Below are 19699 nucleotides of genomic sequence, written 5' to 3' on the forward strand. Positions count from 1 at the left end.
TCTCGCTCTCTCTCTCCCCTCTCCGAGACTCGGCACTCTCACGTTTTTCCGCGATTCTCCGACCGTCCCGGTGCTCTGCCTCTGTTTACCCTGCCAGCTAAATGGAGTTTGTCAGGTTTGTCAATATGATTGATTCTCTAATTCCTTCTGCTTCTGTTTTTTTTTTTTTTTTTTTTTTTTTTTTTTTTTTTTTTTTTGCTGCTGCTTTTCTTTCACATAAAAGAACTTAGACTGTTTCATTTGTCCTGGGGAAAAAAAGCAAATCACAGCTGCTGTTTTGTGTGCATGTCTCGTGCGGTGTGTAATATGAGTTTTTATAAAAGGGGAGAAGGGATAGGCTAGAGACGGGACCTGGGACATCACCTGTACACAGCTGATATTTGTGCAGTTCTTTTGTTTTTCGTCCTTGTTGTTGTTTGTTGTCTCTCATCTCTTCCTGTGCCTTTATCAGCTGTGTGTTCGGTGCTTGGCTTAAACACTAGAGTCCTGTTGTAGTTGCTGGCAGAAGTTGAACAGGTTAAACAGGTTAAAGAGATGTCTGCGCTCCGTTGTGTGAATGAGTTCGCCGTCTCCGAGCGCGCTGTAGTGAATGTGTGCTTTACGTGTTGAGTGCCAGAGTTAAGTGAGAAAGGCTAGGGGTTAAAAGGTCTGGACAACCTCTAATCTCCGGCGTGTAGCGTTTTAGAGAGAGGGAGGGACAGAGCTTAGGTTTTACACCCCCCCTGTGCATGCCATTGTATTGAGACGGAGGGTGACCAGGCCAAGGGCAGGAGGTGGGGGGCAGTGAGGGGTCTGACTCTCTGGAAGTTGGATAAACTTTTTCTCAAGTCCTCGTCTGAACACAGAGAACTTTTCTTTATCTCTGCCCACATAAACACCGAACTGTTCCTGGAACACTCATTAACTTTTCATTGCTCACACTTTACATGATGTAAAAGGCCCTTGAGTTTTATTGATACACGCTTTCCACTTTCTTTTTTAACCCGACATCAGTGCGTTCATATCGTCATCTCATACCTGCGAATGCTGTCTGTCAGCTGCTGATTTCATGCTTTTCAGCTTCATGTGGTCATTGTTTGGACTGGCAGCTGGACAGAGAGAGAGAGAGAGAGAAATGTGTAAAGGTAATGCTGTGATGTGTGGAAAGGCTAAACACAGCACACACTGGAGGCTAATACTCTACAGCTGTGTCCTACACTTCTTTAGGGTGAGAGAGAGGTACACACACACACAGAGAGAGAGAGAGAGAATGAGAGGTGATTGGGCTGACGCTTTGTAATCAGAGTTGATTTATTGTTCATTAGGAGTGCATTAGAGGCCTCGCTGACCGGGGCCTGCCTCGCGTTTCTGCCCCACGCTGCCAGCACCTGTCATTTCTACAACACACACACACACACACACACACACACACATGTATTAGCACAGCGTGGGTGGGTGCAACTGAGAGAGAATGAAACTGAAAAAAGAGACAGTGCATATTTATAAAAGAGAAGAAAAGCTAGAAGACTTTGATAGACAACACTTTGATAATGTGTGTGTGTGTGTGTTTGTGTGTGTGTGTGTGGCAGGGGGGCAAGTTTGTTTTCTTACTTTCTCAGGCCAGAGCCAAATACCACGACAAAAGTAATATATATATGATATAAAAAGTATATATACATTTTTGAACTGAATGAGCAAGACCCTGTTTTTTTGCGAGGTCAAGGTCAGGGTTAGATTTAGATCCAGAAAATTATTGTGTGTGTTTATAGAAAACTGTATACAGTTATGTGTGTGTTTGTGTTTAAAGAAAACTGTATATAGTTGTTTGTGTTTGTGTGTGTTTGTGTGTGTGTGTTTAAAGAAAACTGTATATAGTTGTGTGTTTATAGAAAACAATATATATATATATATATTATTTTTTTACACATTACCTTTATGTGTTTGTTGTATGTAATCCATCTGGTTAATTGTTGTCAGTAATTATAATTCTTCATTACTGACACCCAGCAGCTCTCCTGTTTACTTCCTGTTTATTTCAGAACATTAGAAAACATCCAAAATTAGTACATTAAGAATTAAGGATATTTTTGGCATGCTTCAGGGGGCAAAATGAAGGGGTGTGTGTGTGTGTATATATATGCAGAAGTCCTTATAATATAAATAATACACGCATGTGTATATTAAATAATATATTAAAAATATATTTAATATAAAAGGGACATATTAAATGTGTGTATTTGTAATAAGTACTGTATAGTACTATATAAGTACTGTATAGTAAATACTGTGTGGGTATACAGGGGTATGTATGTATATTTAATACAGATGTGGGACATGCCTGTGAATATGTACATGTTTATTTATAAAAGGTAATAATAATAATATTTACATGTATACAATTGACAAAGGAAGCATGCACACATGTAAGAACCTGCAATTGTACAATTAATTTAAAAGGGTGTGTGTGTGTGTGTGTGTGTGTGTGTGTGTGTTAGGCTACATGAAGGGAATAAAGGTAGAGTTTAGTGCATGCGTTCCTGCACTGGTTCAGCGTTTGTAGGGAGATGAGAATAGTTTGGTCGTGACACACAGCAGTGCCAGCTGTTTCCCTCTGTTCCCTCACGCTTCAGAGAAAGAAAAAAGAGGAGAACAGAAAGAAAGTCTGAGAGCATTTGTTTCTCCAGGTTTAAGCCTCATCCCTCTCTCCACTCTTCTCTCGCGCTGCTCCCCAGGTGAGGTGTGCCCTGTGCACAAGCCCTGCTCTGACAAATGATTCTGTGGGATGTTTTTATGACATGAAGCAAACACAAAGAGAAGAATAAGCATCTTAATTGTTTGTTTGTTTGTTTGTGGGAGGCTTGGGTCACTCTGGTTGTTCTGTTTGCCAGTATTGCTGCTGCTATGGAACAGTATCTGTAAACAAATGAGTTCATCTTTGATTTTTATCTATTTCACCACACACAGTGAGTCCCACATCCGCCAAACGTTCATGTCACATCTGCCTTTACTTATATGTTAAAGCTGCATCAACTTTAGTCTTGTCACCTCTGGAATAAATAAAACACAAACAAACAACATAAATCAGATCCAGCGTCACAGAAATGTGGATCATGGTCTCTGCTGCGCCCCATCACCGTGGCGATGGAAACTATCCACTCGGGAGATTATGTGCCGACCATTGTCTTGGTGTAAAGTCTATATTTGGGGGGAGGAGGGAGGGAGGGGGGAGGGGGGCATTAGTGGGGAGATTTGTAAAGTGTGTGATCTTAATTAAATCTCGGCTGATGCCAGTTAACGCGTCTGAAAGCACGTGTGCCGTTGTGTAACCGCGCTAAAGTTGGTTTAAACCATAAATCATCCCCGTGCAGCTGTGGAAGTGGCTGCAGGGCAGAGCGAGTGGTGGGCCACTGGTAGACCTGGCTTTGTGAAAGTCCTGTGGAATATTGGTGTAAAAGGGGTCAGGTACAGGGATTACAGGTCTGGGGAACGCTGCATAATGAGGAAACGTGGGGTAAACGGAAACCTACGGCTCCTATTATCCGTGTGCTGGGGTTTACTGAGTGACTGATTCCCAGTGACAAGGCAATAATGACAGAAAATATCTCACCAATGATGACTGACACATACCAACACACTGTGAAGATGTGTGAGGAGTTATTTAGAGCAAAAGGCGAGTCTGTAAACTCCTCACCACAGAGAGGACTGCAGGGTGGAGAGAGGAGGGTTGTTTCACATCACATCTGAACGAACCTTTCACAGAGACAGGGCTAATAAGATATGTTCTAAAATTAATAAATAAATAAATAAAGTCTTCTTTATCTGGATGAAGTGAGATGAAGTGAGGCGAGAGAGCAGCGTTTGTGTTAATGTCTAACTCCCTCATCCCCCTCTTTTTCATCATATGTTTATGTTCCAGGAGAGAGAGAGAGAGAGAGAGAGAGAGAGAGAGAGAGAGCTCTGCTCAAAAACCTGTTTGTTTGTGCTTTTAAAAGTGAATTAAAAGTCGATCGGGATGTTTGTACAGTTGTGCTCCCAGAGCTCTGGCGCTAAATGGGAAGCAGAGTAATGCGTCTTTGATTATCCTGTTGATGCTGACTTTCTCTCTCTCCCCCCCTGTCTCTGTCTTTCTCTCTCTCACTCTCTCTCTCTCCCCCCCCCGTCTCTCTCTTTCTCTCTCTCACTCTGTCTCATGCACTTTCACTCTCATTGACTCTCTCTCTCTCTCTCTCTCTGTTTCATATAATCTCTCACTTTCTGTCTCACTCTCTCACTCATACTCTCTCTCACCCTCTGTCTCACTCTATTTCACTAAATATACATCCACAGACTCTTAGAAATGTCATTTATAATTTATAAACATTATTATTATTATTATTATTATTATTGTTGTTGTAGTTATTGAATTATTAATAATATATATACTATATAATGATACATATTATGACAACAACTAATGTGATTACTATATTTATGTAGCAGTAACACTGTTGTCAGAGCACTGGTATTATTTTACTATAGTATTATTGTCATTAATAGCAGTTGTAAAAAAAAAATAATAATAATAATAATAACGAAGCATTGCTGATGCAGTTATTGCAGTGTTGGTGTTATTGTGCGGAGTGTGTTGGAGAGGTGTATTTCTCAGGTCCTCTCCGTGTCGTGTGTTAAAGAGACACTGCATTGGTGCCTGTGGTTAATTACGGTGGAGAGTGAAATCCTCGTGTTCCGCGGCCGTTAGCGCAGTGTCAGGAGCGAGCGGACGGAGGTGGAGCGAGCGGTCCTTCAAACACACTCCAGGCTCCTCTGATTTCTCGAGGGCTTCTTCTGTAGCGCTCCGCCATTCCCTTTGATGTCCTGACAAAACAAGATGACACCGGGGAGCATTAAAATTTGATTTTTTTCCCCCTTTCTTTGCACTCATTCTCTCTCCCTCTCCGACCTGTTCCTGTGTACGAGTGTTTCAGGTTCTTCAGATGGATCTTATTGAAGTCGTACCCACTTTTTTCCCACCACTCATCTTAATTGCCCCTGCCACCAGGAGTCTCTTTTTCTATCTCTCTCTTCCTCTCTGCTGGTGTGTGTGTGTGTGTGTGTGTGTGTGTTTGTGCGCTCACATGTGAGAGACCTTTAGCTCTCCTGGGTGAGTGTGTTCTTCATTAAGACAGTGTGAGTGGGTCAGATGGGTGTCAGATGGCTCCTCATTAGACCTACCTCTGTGCACGTAGCATCCTTTTCAAAAAGCGGCGACTCGGGCAGCTGCAGCAGATGTAGATTCTTTAGCCTCTGCTCTTCTGCTCTTAAACTGAACGCTGAGTTTCGCTGGGCTTCTGCTTGCGCTGAATATATTTACAAGAGCCTCTTGACATTTTTAGAGAATACAGGCTGCATATGAGCCACTGGGACTCTACAGGTCTTCTGTCCGCTGTAAGACGTTGTTTGATTTTGTACAGTTTGACATGAGGAAAATATTCCTTTAAAGTTAAATTAAATATAATTATTCCTATGTTTAAAAGAAGTGTGAGGAGGGTTTTTAGAAACAACAAATGACATTTTTACTGGGTGCTACAGCGTGACAACAGTAGGATGTTGGAAGTTTGGTGCAAAATATGCTTTTTATTTTATCATTTAGCAATGCCTTCTTACAGTTTCTGAGGGACGTGTTGTAGTTGTCCGTAGCGCGTCGGTTTGATGCAGGGGGGAGAATGCAGGGCAGCACTAGTAAATGGCCTACAGTGAAGTAACAGCTGCAAGAGATATTTATTTTCTTTAGGGGTGCAGTATCATGTGGGAGTCTGTACATGTGTGTGAATGTGTGTATGAGTGTGTGTGTTGTCTTATGTATGGCACACACCTGGCCAATGCCACACCCTTCAGAAATTCATTTATGTCAGCAATCTCTGGCATCCACACACTCCCCACTTCCTCTAAACTTCCCTTTTTCTTCTCTCTCTCACTCTCTGTCTCTCTCTCTCTCAGACATACACAAACACAAAGGCGCTTTCTTTCTCTCTCAATTAGACAAACAGGTTTTATTGTTTTGCCGTTTAACGTGGTGTTGACAGCTGAAATAATCACAAACTGTCAGAAACTGATAAGGACAGTGTGAATTGGAGCTGAGCTTTAAAGCAGCATTTTCCTGATCATTTCCATTTTTAAACGGCCACTTATTAACATGAACAATGTTTCTTTATGGTGCTCCTCTGTGCAGTGAGAGGGATGGGGCTTCTCTCTCTCTCTCTCTCTCGGCCAGAGAGTGGCTCTATAGCGGTGACCAGGGCGATATTTCTCAGTTTAAGTGCCCCTCCCCGGCTCCCTGTCTTAAGCAGATTCGGTGCTCGCTCAGTGGAGGATTAAACGCTGGTAGTTAGCATGATCAATAGGTTAAGAAGAGTACAATCCCTCTCCCAGCTAATGACCTCACTGGTAATGGGTAATAAAGCGGGGGCTGTAATAGCCTCTCGCTAGGGCTCAGGGTGTGGAGCAGTAGTTACTGGCTCCTCACACACACACACACACTGATGCTGGAGTCTGGGAGGTGTGAAAGCTGGTGTCAGTGTATATGGAAGGTGTAAAAATAAAGAAATTAATTAGGGGTCGCGAATCCTAATGCGACTGTTGAGCAGCGCCGCATTATTTTTGCACCATTTGGTTTAACCAAAGTGTGTTTGGAACAGTAATATTTAACAGAGCAGCTAAAAACTCATCCATTAAGCCACCGCCTCTGTAATGCAGCACTGAGCGATGTGGATATAGAGCAGGGACCATGAGACATTGGGCAGAAATGCTAACTGTAATTTTTTTTTTTTTTAAATTAACATGACCTATTTAAATGGCATTATTTCCTGTAACTGTGATGGAGTGGCGCCACGGTGTGTTCCTGCTTTGCACCCAGTCACACCGGGTGGGCTCCGGACCCATCGTGACCCTGAACAGGATAAAGGCGTTACACAAAATGAAAGGAAAATTGCACGAGTAGCGTGTCTGTTGCTTCAGGCTTGGGGCTTGAACTCTGCTGTGTGCTGTACCCAGCGCAGAATCATTTAACACCTCCACGTGTGTTACACATCCAGGGAATCTGCCTCCGTGACTGTTGTGTAACGCCTGGACGGACAGGAGACACAGACTCTTTACAGTATTCAATAAATGATTACATTAGCTTTAGAAAGAAATGAGTAGGATAAATACAAATGTCCTTCAGTAACCAGGGGGATTGGTTCCAGGATCCACGTGAACACCAGAATCTGCAGGTGGTCAGGTCCAATAACCTTCACACATACACTTTAAACATCTCTAGATCAGTGATTACTCCGTATACGTTGTCAACGCTGTATGCACGTGTTATACTGTGTTGTTTAACATTGTCGGTAATGACACTGCCATCATAGGTGTAACTACACAGTCCACATCCACGGAAGGGACACGAGGTGAACTCTGCTTACAGCGAGAGCTGGAGGGAGGCTGAGGATGTGTGAAATGGCGGGGGGCTACAGTAGGGTGTGCTACATATCACATCACTAGTGTGGGCTTCGTGTGTTGTTTGGCACAATGCCGCAAACTCAAGTGTTACTCTTTGGACCTTTCTGTTTTTGGGATTTATTTATTTATTTATTTTTAAATCCATGGATGTGGAACCCATGGATACGGAGAGCCGCCTGTAGGTAAACCACAGATAAAAGAGCAGCTTTAAGAGGCAGGTGATGAGTGAAAATGTGACATAAGAACATCATCTGAGCATCATCTTATTAAAACAGTGTTATTTCCAGTATATTACCGTGTGATATGCACAGACTCCCATCTTCTTAGGTTAAATTCCCCCGCAGTGTTGACATTAAGGGCGCTCTAATGTTCTGTCATTATAATACAGCTTTATTCTGAGCATTAAAAATAGCTGCAGTGTCACATAACACATAGAAACACTACACTACCCTCCACTACTCTACAGTTACAGTTCAGGGCATTTTCCTTGGACACTGCGATGCTAAAGCTTGCATCTGTTCACCTCCGTTCCCTCTCTCCCACCCTCCCTCCCTCCCTCCCTCCGTTCCCGTCCACCTCCCCGACCTTCAAAATAGTTCATCAAAATTAGTGATGCCGAGCAGTAAGGACATGGGCGCATAATGACTGGGAAATGAGGGAATCGGAGGGCGGGTTTTATGCAAATCACGCGACAAGCCGAGTGAAAAAAGTCACGACGGACCTCATATTAAGACGTAGCAGCGCCTGGACGATTAAAACAGCCTCCTGACTCGCGGGTGGGGGGTTGGTGGAGTCCTCACATGTGTTTTTGTGCTTCCACACACATGGCCTTTAACCGTGGGCTCGTGTTCTGGTGCCTGTCAAAGCCACACCGTGTTTGTGGGTCGAGTCCAGCCTCGTGTTTGACACCTTTGGCCTTTGTAGCGCGGCCGATGCGCGAGGCATTCGTTAAAGGTGCTTTGTTTTTGTTGTACTCTTAAAGCAGGACAAATTAGGCGCACATACGCAGGTGGGGGAGGGAAAAAATAAAATAAACCACTCCTCATGTGGCATCAGGCTCCAAAGGCTTCAATTATACGCCTGAAAAAATTCAAAGTGTCGTCTACTACGAGACACTGATACAGTCGGGGTAACCTCGGTGACTCAGTGATGGCTGTCAACCTATGACCTGCCCTTCGAATTATATACAGCACGATACAGACAGTACTCCGCAATGATCAAACAATAAAAACAACCAGCACACTACTGTGTAATATCCTCAGAAACATGAGATTATTATTATTATTATTATTTAAAATAATTTATCTTCACAAAAATACAATTATATATAGCTACAATACATACAAACACATACATCGAGTACAAGGATTTTTCTTCTAAAATCTAGATGTAAAAAAAGTCAAATAAGATAAAACATGAGGGAGTTTGAGCGCATGGATTTGTTTAAATCAACTGCATAATTTAACATAATGAAGTATTTATTAATCAGTAAAACTAGGGATTGGGTGTTAACCTCAGATAATACTTAACTGCCACGAGGAGAGGCGTGGTAAGGGTTAAACACACACATTCACACAGAATATCACGCTCACTGTAATAACGTTGTTTGTTTTTATTCAGATATTAGAGGGTTCTGTGTTTGTTTGTTTTGAGGAAATAAACTCTTAATGCTCAGGTAAATAGCTTTTTAAATTTCCACAATAAACAAATGCCACATTGTGATTCCACCAGCTGTAAAAAGCTCTCCATAAATTGAGTTGCATGAACTGATAGTTGGGTGAAAGGATGGATGGATGAATGAATGAATGGATGACTGTGAGAGGCCACTTTCAGTTTTACAGTATGTAGTGTCTACCCTTGGACTTGCCTCCCCTTCCTGACGCCTGCTTCCAGTTTTTAAACATTTCTGCTTTTCCACAAAGTTCAGTCTCAGAAGTTGTTTGCACTTCCAGCTTTTCACTGTTCAAAAAAATATCATCAGCGCTGTAGACCAATCAGACCTAGCTTTTGTGTTCTGGTGCAAATGATTTCTTTCCTTATTTTCATTTTTTCTCTTAGTGCTTCTTGGAATTTCCTTTCAGACCCATAGAGCAGCCCATAGTTTTTCTCCTCGGTCTTAAAGCTGAAATTTTTAAGTGCTGTTAGTCTGATGAGGTCAGCGTTAATGTCAGGTCTTGCCCCGCTGTTAGGGTCCCTCTTTTGAAAAATTAGCACTCTTTCGTTGACTGTTTTCTGTAAAACAAAGTCATTAATGAAGATGGTTTGTGACTTGCACAGCACTGACTCGATACACTGGATGTTTTATCGCTTTCGTTTTTTGTCAAAATAGGGAAAATGTTTAATGGAACCGCCCATTGTGGTCTCTCATACACACACACACACACACACACACGCCTCTCTCTCCAGCAATTAAAGGTCTCTGTCAGCTATGTGTGAGCACCCTCTCAATGTCAGCACACATCACGCTCCTCTCCAAGCTCTGTACACTCACACCTTTTTATCCGGGGTGTGTTTTTCTAAACGAGGCCTGTGTTTGTTTGTTGACAAGATCTTAATGAATAGCACTCAGCAGACTGCGCTGGAGTCTGTCACATGGGTTTTGGTTTTATTTATTTTTATCTCCCGTTTCCCCCTCGTGGAGTGTTTGAATGCAGCAGAGAGAGTGGACTCTCCCAACGGCCGAAAGAATGAGATAAACAGCATAAACATGTAAACGGCACAATGACAACAAGAGCTGTACTCCAGGCTAATGGCCACCGGCCTTGGTTATGAAGTGGGCCATGCTCCTGATTGGGACTGGGGGCTTGTTGAAGGTCTCTGTGTGTGTTTGTGTGCTTTTTATTGTTTCTCTGATCCAATACATGTCTTTAATTGGTTGTAGAAATAACACTATCAGGGTTAGGAGTGTGTGTGTGTGTGTGTGTGTGTGTGTGTGTGTGTGTGTGTGTGTGTGTGTGTGTGTTTCTACCTAAACTAAATTTGAGATTATTCAGTACCTGGTGTGTCCACTCTGTCTTTATTACTGCGTCCAATTCTTTTAAGGACCTCATGGAATCTCACTCACTCACTCACTCATTCATTCATTCATTCACATACTCACTCAGTCACTCACTCATTCACATACTCACTCAGTCACTCACTCGCTCATATTCAATTACTCACTCACTCACTCATTCACATGCTCACTCACTCGCTCATTCACATACTCACTCAGTCACTCACTCGCTCATATTCAATTACTCACTCACTCATTCACATACTCACTCAGTCATATACACACTCTATCAATCACTCGCTCATATTCAATTACTCACTCAGTCATATACACCCTCACTCGCTCATATTCATATACACACTCATTTATTTTCCCAGGCTGGTTGTGTTTTCAGTGATGTTGATGTGTAGGCTCTGGCCCACTGTAAGCCCATTGTAAGAGGACAGCTCCACGTTCTTTCAGACCCACATCTTCTTGTTGTTCCTCTCACAATGGAAGGATGGACACGACTGGCTCTGGACTGTTTCTGACCTGTCTCTTAAACATGAAAGCGATGAGTAATGTTTATCTGATGGGGACGAGTTAGTTGCTGTACAGGTGGAGCAGGGTTGCTCCAAGTCCTGTTTCTCTGCATCTTTTGAGCACCTGCTTTTTCATCTATTTTCCTTTGGCTTTCCCTTTCCTAGAAATCAAATACATAGAACACTGTGATGACTGTATACATAACACTGCAGCGTGTGCTTTAACGATGCTATCTGAACGTCTCTGTGTGTGTGTGTGTGTGTCTGCACGCAGGTGCCTGTTTCAGTGGCTATGATGACACCCCAGGTGATAACTCCTCAGCAGATGCAGCAGATTCTCCAGCAGCAAGTTCTGAGCCCTCAACAGCTCCAGCTCCTACTGCAGCAGCAACAGGCCCTCATGTTACAGCAGGTACATACATGCACACACACACACACACACACACACACACACGCGTGCGTTTGTGCTTCTTTCTTTGGGGGGCCATTCACTGACTTGTATATTCCTGTAATCCAGGAATCATGTGAGTAAAACTGATACTATATATTTATATATAACTAATATATAGTAGCACATTAATATTACCATTAACCATTTATTAAAATGGTTAGAAAAATCAAATTCTTCATTAAGTCCATGTGTTAACACCAAGCCCGGCCCAGGAGCTGGTTAAGGGTGTAGCCTGAGCTGCCGTGGTGATGTAGTCGTTAAATGGTGATGACTGTGAGAGGCCACTTTCAGTTTTACAGTATGTAGTGTCTACCCTTGGACTTGCCTCCCCTTCCTGACGCCTGCTTCCAGTTTTTAAACATTTCTGCTTTTCCACAAAGTTCAGTCTCAGAAGTTGTTTGCACTTCCAGCTTTTCACTGTTCAAAAAAATATCATCAGCGCTGTAGACCAATCAGACCTAGCTTTTGTGTTCTGGTGCAAATGATTTCTTTCCTTATTTTCATTTTTTCTCTTAGTGCTTCTTGGAATTTCCTTTCAGACCCATAGAGCAGCCCATAGTTTTTCTCCTCGGTCTTAAAGCTGAAATTTTTAAGTGCTGTTAGTCTGATGAGGTCAGCGTTAATGTCAGGTCTTGCCCCGCTGTTAGGGTCCCTCTTTTGAAAAATTAGCACTCTTTCGTTGACTGTTTTCTGTAAAACAAAGTCATTAATGAAGATGGTTTGTGACTTGCACAGCACTGACTCGATACACTGGATGTTTTATCGCTTTCGTTTTTTGTCAAAATAGGGAAAATGTTTAATGGAACCGCCCATTGTGGTCTCTCATACACACACACACACACACACACACGCCTCTCTCTCCAGCAATTAAAGGTCTCTGTCAGCTATGTGTGAGCACCCTCTCAATGTCAGCACACATCACGCTCCTCTCCAAGCTCTGTACACTCACACCTTTTTATCCGGGGTGTGTTTTTCTAAACGAGGCCTGTGTTTGTTTGTTGACAAGATCTTAATGAATAGCACTCAGCAGACTGCGCTGGAGTCTGTCACATGGGTTTTGGTTTTATTTATTTTTATCTCCCGTTTCCCCCTCGTGGAGTGTTTGAATGCAGCAGAGAGAGTGGACTCTCCCAACGGCCGAAAGAATGAGATATAAGAAGAAACACACTGGGTTAAGTGTAACTAAGTTTAAAGGGAGCTGGCTAAGCACGAAACCCTGCTCTGTGAGACAGAGCCCTGATGTTAGTGCAGCTATGTGCACAGAATCATATACATACATACCTACCTACATGCATTCCTACAGTTCTCTGAACAGCCTCAGGTGCTGCATGTTCTCTGAGTCTCGCCTAGAGCAGCTTCCACTCGTTCGACATTGACCTGCACGTCTTTCATCTCCAACAGTGACTGTGAGTGAACAGTGAACCTGACCTAAAGGTGTTCATGTCTGTTTGTCCACAGCAGCAACTCCAGGACTTCTATAAGAAGCAGCAAGAACAGCTACACCTCCAACTTCTCCAGCAACATGGCAGCAAGCAGCAGAGCAAAGAGGTACACACACACACGCATTTCTCATCTCTCGCCTCAGGTGTGTAACACTGTAGCATCTACAGATGGACGATATAACCACATCAATCATCACGGTGATAAATCATGTCATAACATGTCAACTTATGCTTTCCTTATGTGTTGTGGATACAAAACTTACCTGGTCAAAGAGTTTGGATTCTCATAGAGAAAGACAGAGAGGCTCATGGTCACCACCTGAAAAGAAAAAAGTTATTTAATTAACCTGAATGGCAAGGTTTTTTTTTACAGATATATCTTGAGATATTACAATAATGAAAATATAATTAGGCTGAAAAAATAATAACAATTCTATGAAACAGGCTTCCACAGGATTACCCCCCGGCACACACACACACACACACACACACACACACCACCCTGCCCCCAGAGCATCACATGACTGATTTTTGGTACTGAGGCGTGCTTGTTTTATATAAATATGAATTGTATTTGCATAAACCAATCATGCTTCAGTACCCAGGGCCGGACAGGTGCTGCTTTGAAAAGGAGAATGTTTCTTAAACGTTTAAATCTGTGGTCACTCTAAGAGGTGGATGCAGTTTGATGCAGTTACATTTGCTGTGCAGCGTGAAATGCATCGTTTCATTAATATAGTGGTCATTTATGAACGTGCGGAAATGAAACTGGTCTGGAGGTGTTTTAGAAGGGCACCGGTTTATAGCAGTGTGCCGTACACAAACCTAGCTTTGGACGCTGAGCTCCAGCAGAAAGGCCTTTTCACACAGAGCTTTGATAGATTTCCACTCTTGAGCGCAAACAGTTGCCTTTCCCCCTTTTTCTTTTTCTTCCTTTGACTAAAAACAATCTGCACATTTTCTAGTGGAAGGCAAACTTGTCACATAGTTCCCTTTGGAAGAAACGGCTAATAAGACACAGAGACATGGAAATGTATAGCACATAATTCGAAGAGGCTCGCAGGGTAATTAACATGGAAATGGCAGAAGGAGTGGAGGCATGTAATTGTGAGATATCAGCTTTCTCTCTCTCTCTCTCTCTCTCTCCCCCTCTCTCTGCTTTCTCTTGCTTCTCTCTTTCTCTACAGACACCGTCCTCTTCCTCCTCCTCTGTCTCTCTCTCCCTCTCTTCTCTTCTAGTTCCAGCCTGGTCTCATTTACAGTGGCTGTGTTAATGACTGGCGGATGCAGGCATTGCTCCGGACAAAAGAACTGATTATTACTCGGTCAGAAGCAGTTCAAAGACAATCAGGGAATTTCAGACTTTTACTTTTTTCCCCTCTGAGAGTCACATTCGCTCTTGTGTATAAATTAAACCCAATGTAAAACACACACACATACGCATACACTCTCTCACGCTCATGCAACTTCAAAGTCCCCTGGCTTGCTAATTAATGAAGTAGGGGCTTCAGTTTGGACAAGTTGTGGTGCCTCGCTTCCATAAATCAATGTGACAGCACTGTTTCTCTCCTCTCTGATAGAAGTTGTCACTCTATCTCCCCCCAACCCCACCCCCCTCGCCGTTTCTAGTGTCAGTTGGATAGGGTAGTGAATAAGGAAGGGTAAAAGAGGGGGAGGAGGGGCTGGCATTGCAAAAAAAAAAAAAAAAAAGCCACAATTGATCAGCTGAATGGGCCACAGTGAATAAAAAGAAAACAACTTTTTGAAGCGCATTATGTTTGATCACAGGAAATTGATGCAGCCCTCAAGAGGCTTGTTCCTCTCTTGCCGATATTTCCCCCCCTCCCTCTCTCTCTCCTACTCTCTCCTTTTTTTAATCCATTCGGATTTCTCGTGCAGCCATCAAAAGACAAGAAGAAGAATCAGTGTGTGACTCCCTCCCGTGGGGCTGCCGCACAATAACCCCCTGTTGTTGCTTTGTGCCTCTCTTTCATTTTAAAGACATCGCTTCTGTTTTTTCTTTGCCCCCCCCCTCCTCTTTTCCTTTCTGAGGATTTTTTTCAAAGATCTTTAACTTCACGATTGGAGTGGAGACAATGAAAGGGTCTGCCAATGTCACTCTTGATCACGTTTGTCAGACGTTACCCCCCCCCCCACTCTTCTTCTCGTGTGCCGTTTGGCATTAACCTCTCATTTGCTCAGATGGGACCGTGTCAATGTGGGGCTTTTGTCGGTGGGCTACAGGGGTCTGGAGTTTGGATTGTTTGTAATTTCAGAAGTGTATGCTCATTTTTCCCCCTAATTTAGTTGTTTTTTTTTTCCCTTTTTGATGCATCCCACAAAAAAGAAAAATACACATTTTCTACATTTTTTTATTTAAAAGAAGTCCTCATTGTTTACAAAGATTCAGAGTTTTCAGGGGGTTTTTTGTGTTACATTAATAAGCCACATAATGCTTTAAACTACATTTGGGTGCCCCCTTTTTGACATTTCTTTGAAGTCAGTAAAAAGTGGTCTTTAGGTGACTTAGCGTCACATGTTTAGCATGATTTTATTTGGAAACGCTGCCTGCTGACTTGAGGTGGAGAGACATTTCTGTCAGCGGGGAGGTTATTGATGGCGTGTTGATGGTTTGCTTGTGGTTTGTAAAGTGGCTATAAGCAGCGTATACACAGAGTTTTAATGGATTGTTTTTGTATTTAGTTTTTTTTTTCCACTCAGTTTTATCTCCTCACATCTTTTCTTTACGATGTGTGAAGTCAACTAGAGCTTTTCTTCACACTGCTGCTAACACAGTAGCACTGGAGCTCAACACGCTAGCAGGAGAATGCTAAATGACAGGATGCGTTGTCCGGCGTGATGCTGATAAATGGGGGGAGGAGAGCATCCTGACTCTGTTGGACTCCTGGCCTAATATATCCACCTATTCAGCCTGAAGCAGCCAGGACCTCTTTCTGAATTAGGCCCAGAACAGTGCTCGTTTACATACATTAATATTAAAAGTACTGTAGACCAAACAGCGTTTTATTAAACAGGTAAAGAGACACTGGAAATGAGCTTTACATGATGCCACACAAATATCACAGCCCTCGGAACACCACTCTGTAGTTGTGTATTAGGAACTCCAGATCTAAGCTTCACAGAAAACGTAAGGGTTTTGAGGAACTGTTTTAAATGTTTCCCGTGCACCACTGAATCATCTGTTTAACTTTTGAGCTTGTTTAGTCATCAGATTATAAGTAATGCTTCATACATGACGCTAGAAGGCTCATCCTGTTGTTCATTTAAATGACACAGCAAACCGCTATTAAAAACCTGTTGTATACCAACATTAGATCCTAAAATGATTGCCCCGACCTGCCTCAGCTGCATCAGAGCCTCACAGGATGACGTGTTCGGCTTTGCGTGTTTGTGGGAGTGGGGTCTTGAGCTGAGGCTAGCAGGGGCCTTCGCATGAGGGGAAAGTGTGTATAATAGATAATGCTGTCTTAGCATGTTTTACCACACTGTGTGGAGAAAACCAGCAGAGCCCTGCACTTTCTAATATGGGCATGACATCAACTACTGTACCACAACATGACTTTAGAATTACTTTAGGTGTTTTCAAATGAGATACAAGGATATAGGCCCTTTAATCGTACTTGAACAAGCTGGAGAACATTTGCAGGCCACACAGTGTTGACTGATATCGCTTTATTTTAAAGAAGGATAAGGGGTTTTATTAAATCTAATACATATTATAGCTTTATATTTTCAGGATATATAAGTCACACTGTGTGCTAATTGCTGTAAGTGCTGTGTGAGAAAGAGAGAGGTGGGAGGGGTGGGGGGTGTTTATCAGGCATGTTCAGCTCTGCTCTGGGCTCATGGTTGTGACCCGGCCGCCATCGTGCAGCGAGACCTTTTTTGTTTGCCTTCAATCGGGAGCCGTAAACACAGCGGAGCATCCTGTGTTTGGGAAGAGGGTGCGGTACACAGCTTGGCAGAAGAGAAGGGTGTGCTTTAATACCTCTTTCTCTCTCTCTCTCTCTCTCACACACACACACACATACACACAAACACACAATGCTGACTGAGATAACCTGCTCTCTCTCTCACACACACACAAAAGCATATTTTCATTAATTTTGGGGATATTACATTGTGGCAGCTTACCTTAATTTGAACACACACACACACACACACACACACACACACACACAGATGACACTGATGGCCTTTCTTAAGTTTAGTAAAGGTCTGTCAGGTTGGTTCAGGTTTTTCAGTCAATGGGCAGCTTCATGAAGAGAGGCATGAACACAGATCTCCACAACATCGTCCATTTGTTTTGATTCAGCACAGATCTAGGGATATTAGATCATTTCCTCTTGTTTGTTGCTCTGACCAGCGCAGTTTTCACTCTCCATCACCCTCCCTCCTCTCTTTCAGCACCTTCTCCCTTTCCTCTCTTTCTTTCCTCTCTTCCTCCCTTTCTCTTCCCCCACTCCCTTCCTCCTGTGCTCTCCCTTTCTACCACTTTCTCGGTCTGTCCTATTTTCTTTCTGTTTAAATTATTTTATTAGTGAAACTATACACAGATTATAGCAGGGTGTTATTTTATGATCCCAGTAAATAGCCGTGATCATGTGGATCATCACTGATGTGCCCTGTCATGTTGCTTTAGTTCAGCAAATTATCAGCGGCACTGATCTTTAAAGCACAGACTCGTATTCCATCCCATAGTAGTCCCAGGCTGGACCCAGATGCTGGTTCACCACATGTTGATTTAGTTAAAGTGACACCTCCAGCAGAATGCACTGCACAGTGTCTGATGATGAATCAATGAGCTACAAACTGACAAAAGCAACAGCAAAGTGGAAACAATAATCTCCACTGTAAGCAGAATCCATGAGCTATATTAAATGTGTGTATATATATATATATATGATGCATACTGTGACTATGTAACTATGACATACTTGTTATGAATACTCAGTGAAAATAGTAAGATCAGTCTCGATAATTTTAATGACTAACCTGCCCTGATTATTTTTCATGACTCAGTTTCAGTCACTTTTCTCAGCATTAGTCACAGGGTCTCTACCTGATGAGTGCTCCGACCTGCTCCGGTTTGTACATCACTGTTGTCACAGTGTTATATCTATGTAATATTTACATCTGAATAGGCTTCATTTTCAAGGCCAGAGTTTTGACTGTAGCCACCTCCCAAACTGCATACTACACCATTAGGCATTGGCGTAGTATGGAAGTGTGTGGTTCTGGAGGCAGCCTGCGCATCAGGCGTAGCCACATGTTGTGTATGTAGTCTATTATTATTATTATTACTATTATCATTATCTTCATTATTTGATAACGATAAAGCCCTAATCCCCCCCCCCCCCAAGCCCCCTGCGCTCTGTTCTACTCTTTGATAAATCGATCTTTGATAAAAGATGAGCTGTTTGTTCCCAGGACCGGCGCTTTGATACGGCACATGATAAAGACTCTCTTTCAGTTGCACGTTGTTTGCTGAATTATGAATGGCCGTAATTAAAATCCTGCAGCTCTTATTATGAATGATTAACTATGTTGTTTCATTGTTTGTCACAACTCGGAGTTAATTAAGAGCGGAAGGGATGTACCTGCCACGTGTGTGTGTGTGTGTTTATGTGTATGATTTGTAGTGTGTTTTCTAACCCCCCCCCTCCTCTCTCGCTCTCTCTCTCTCTCTCTAGGTGTCTGCTCAGCAGTTGGCCTTCCAGCAGCAGCTCCTCCAGGTTCAGCAGCTGCAGCAGCAACACCTGCTCAGCCTTCAGAGGCAAGGCCTGCTGTCCATCCAGCCCAACCAGAACCTCCAGAACCTGCCTCTGCACTCTCTCACTCAGGGTAAACACCTTCCCGTACACACTAGACCTCCACAAGTGTTCGGACCTCTGCTCCCCCAAGGGAGTCATTCCCTTCTGACAAGGCTTTATATTACCTGCTGGAACATAGCTGTGAGGAGCTGATTGCATTCTGCCACACGAGCTTTAGCGAGGTGAGGTAGTGATGTTATGGTTCGGCTGAGGCTCTTTCACTTCAGAGCACACAGCTCCACTGCTCGCAGCCCAGAGATGAGCGGCTTTTGCCCCTTCAGTGTTAACGTGTGTGGTAACCTTAGGGAATATACACCCATCAGCCATAGCTTTAAAGCCACTACATTTTAGACATTCTTTGTGTACTTTATCAGCTCCACTGACCATACAGGAGCACTTTGTAGTTCTACAATTACAGACTGTAGTTAATCTAACCCTAACCCCCACAGGACCAGCACACAGCAGGTGTGGGTCGTACTCAAGTGGATCAGACACAGCAGTGCCGCTGGAGTGCACAGAAATACATACACTCAAACGACAGAAACATTCCAAAGTGTCAACACTATCTCCTTATTAGCAAATATATGAAATTACAAAGTTAACCTCAGTAACTTTTACACTCTCCTTTTTAACCGTAACACGTGGAGACTTTGGATCATTTTGCTGAAAACGTATGAAAAAGTGCACACTCGGTCAGGTTTACATGCTCTTTCATGCAGGCATTGAAGCTTTCACATGTATACACATGCTGCACACACCCACACACACTCCCACACTCCCACACACACACTCTCGCTCTCAGTCTGTGTACACTGCCTGTCAAAAGTTTAGGGACACAGTTGTTCTCTCTCTTTCTGTTCTTTAATTCTGCATTTTTAAAATATTCGTGGCAGCATTTCTCACAGTAACCCCGCATTTATTCTCTTGTGGTGAAGTCAGCAGTCATGCCAGTGTTTAACCCCTGAAATCCCAGGAAATATTAGTCAGTTACAGATTGAATC

The 19699-nt window shown here is 43.0% G+C and overlaps 1 protein-coding gene across 5 annotated transcripts in view; it reads left to right on the forward strand.

The window, feature by feature from the left end:
- The window catches only part of foxp1b (forkhead box P1b), a 264654-nt gene that overhangs the window by 206457 nt on the left and 38498 nt on the right, over window positions 1–19699 (forward strand). For 3 of the 5 annotated variants that reach the window (XM_066662601.1, XM_066662598.1, XM_066662599.1), the window contains 3 exons: window positions 11246–11383; window positions 12881–12970; window positions 18579–18729. In XM_066662601.1, the coding sequence (XP_066518698.1) occupies window positions 11246–11383; window positions 12881–12970; window positions 18579–18729 (379 nt within the window). The remainder of the gene's footprint in view (window positions 1–11245; window positions 11384–12880; window positions 12971–18578; window positions 18730–19699) is intronic. The other 2 variants (XM_066662603.1, XM_066662600.1) reach the window with 1 other exon arrangement.

Source organism: Hoplias malabaricus, chromosome 3 (assembly GCF_029633855.1).
Source record: "Hoplias malabaricus isolate fHopMal1 chromosome 3, fHopMal1.hap1, whole genome shotgun sequence".
In the NCBI taxonomy this organism is placed as follows: domain Eukaryota; kingdom Metazoa; phylum Chordata; class Actinopteri; order Characiformes; family Erythrinidae; genus Hoplias; species Hoplias malabaricus.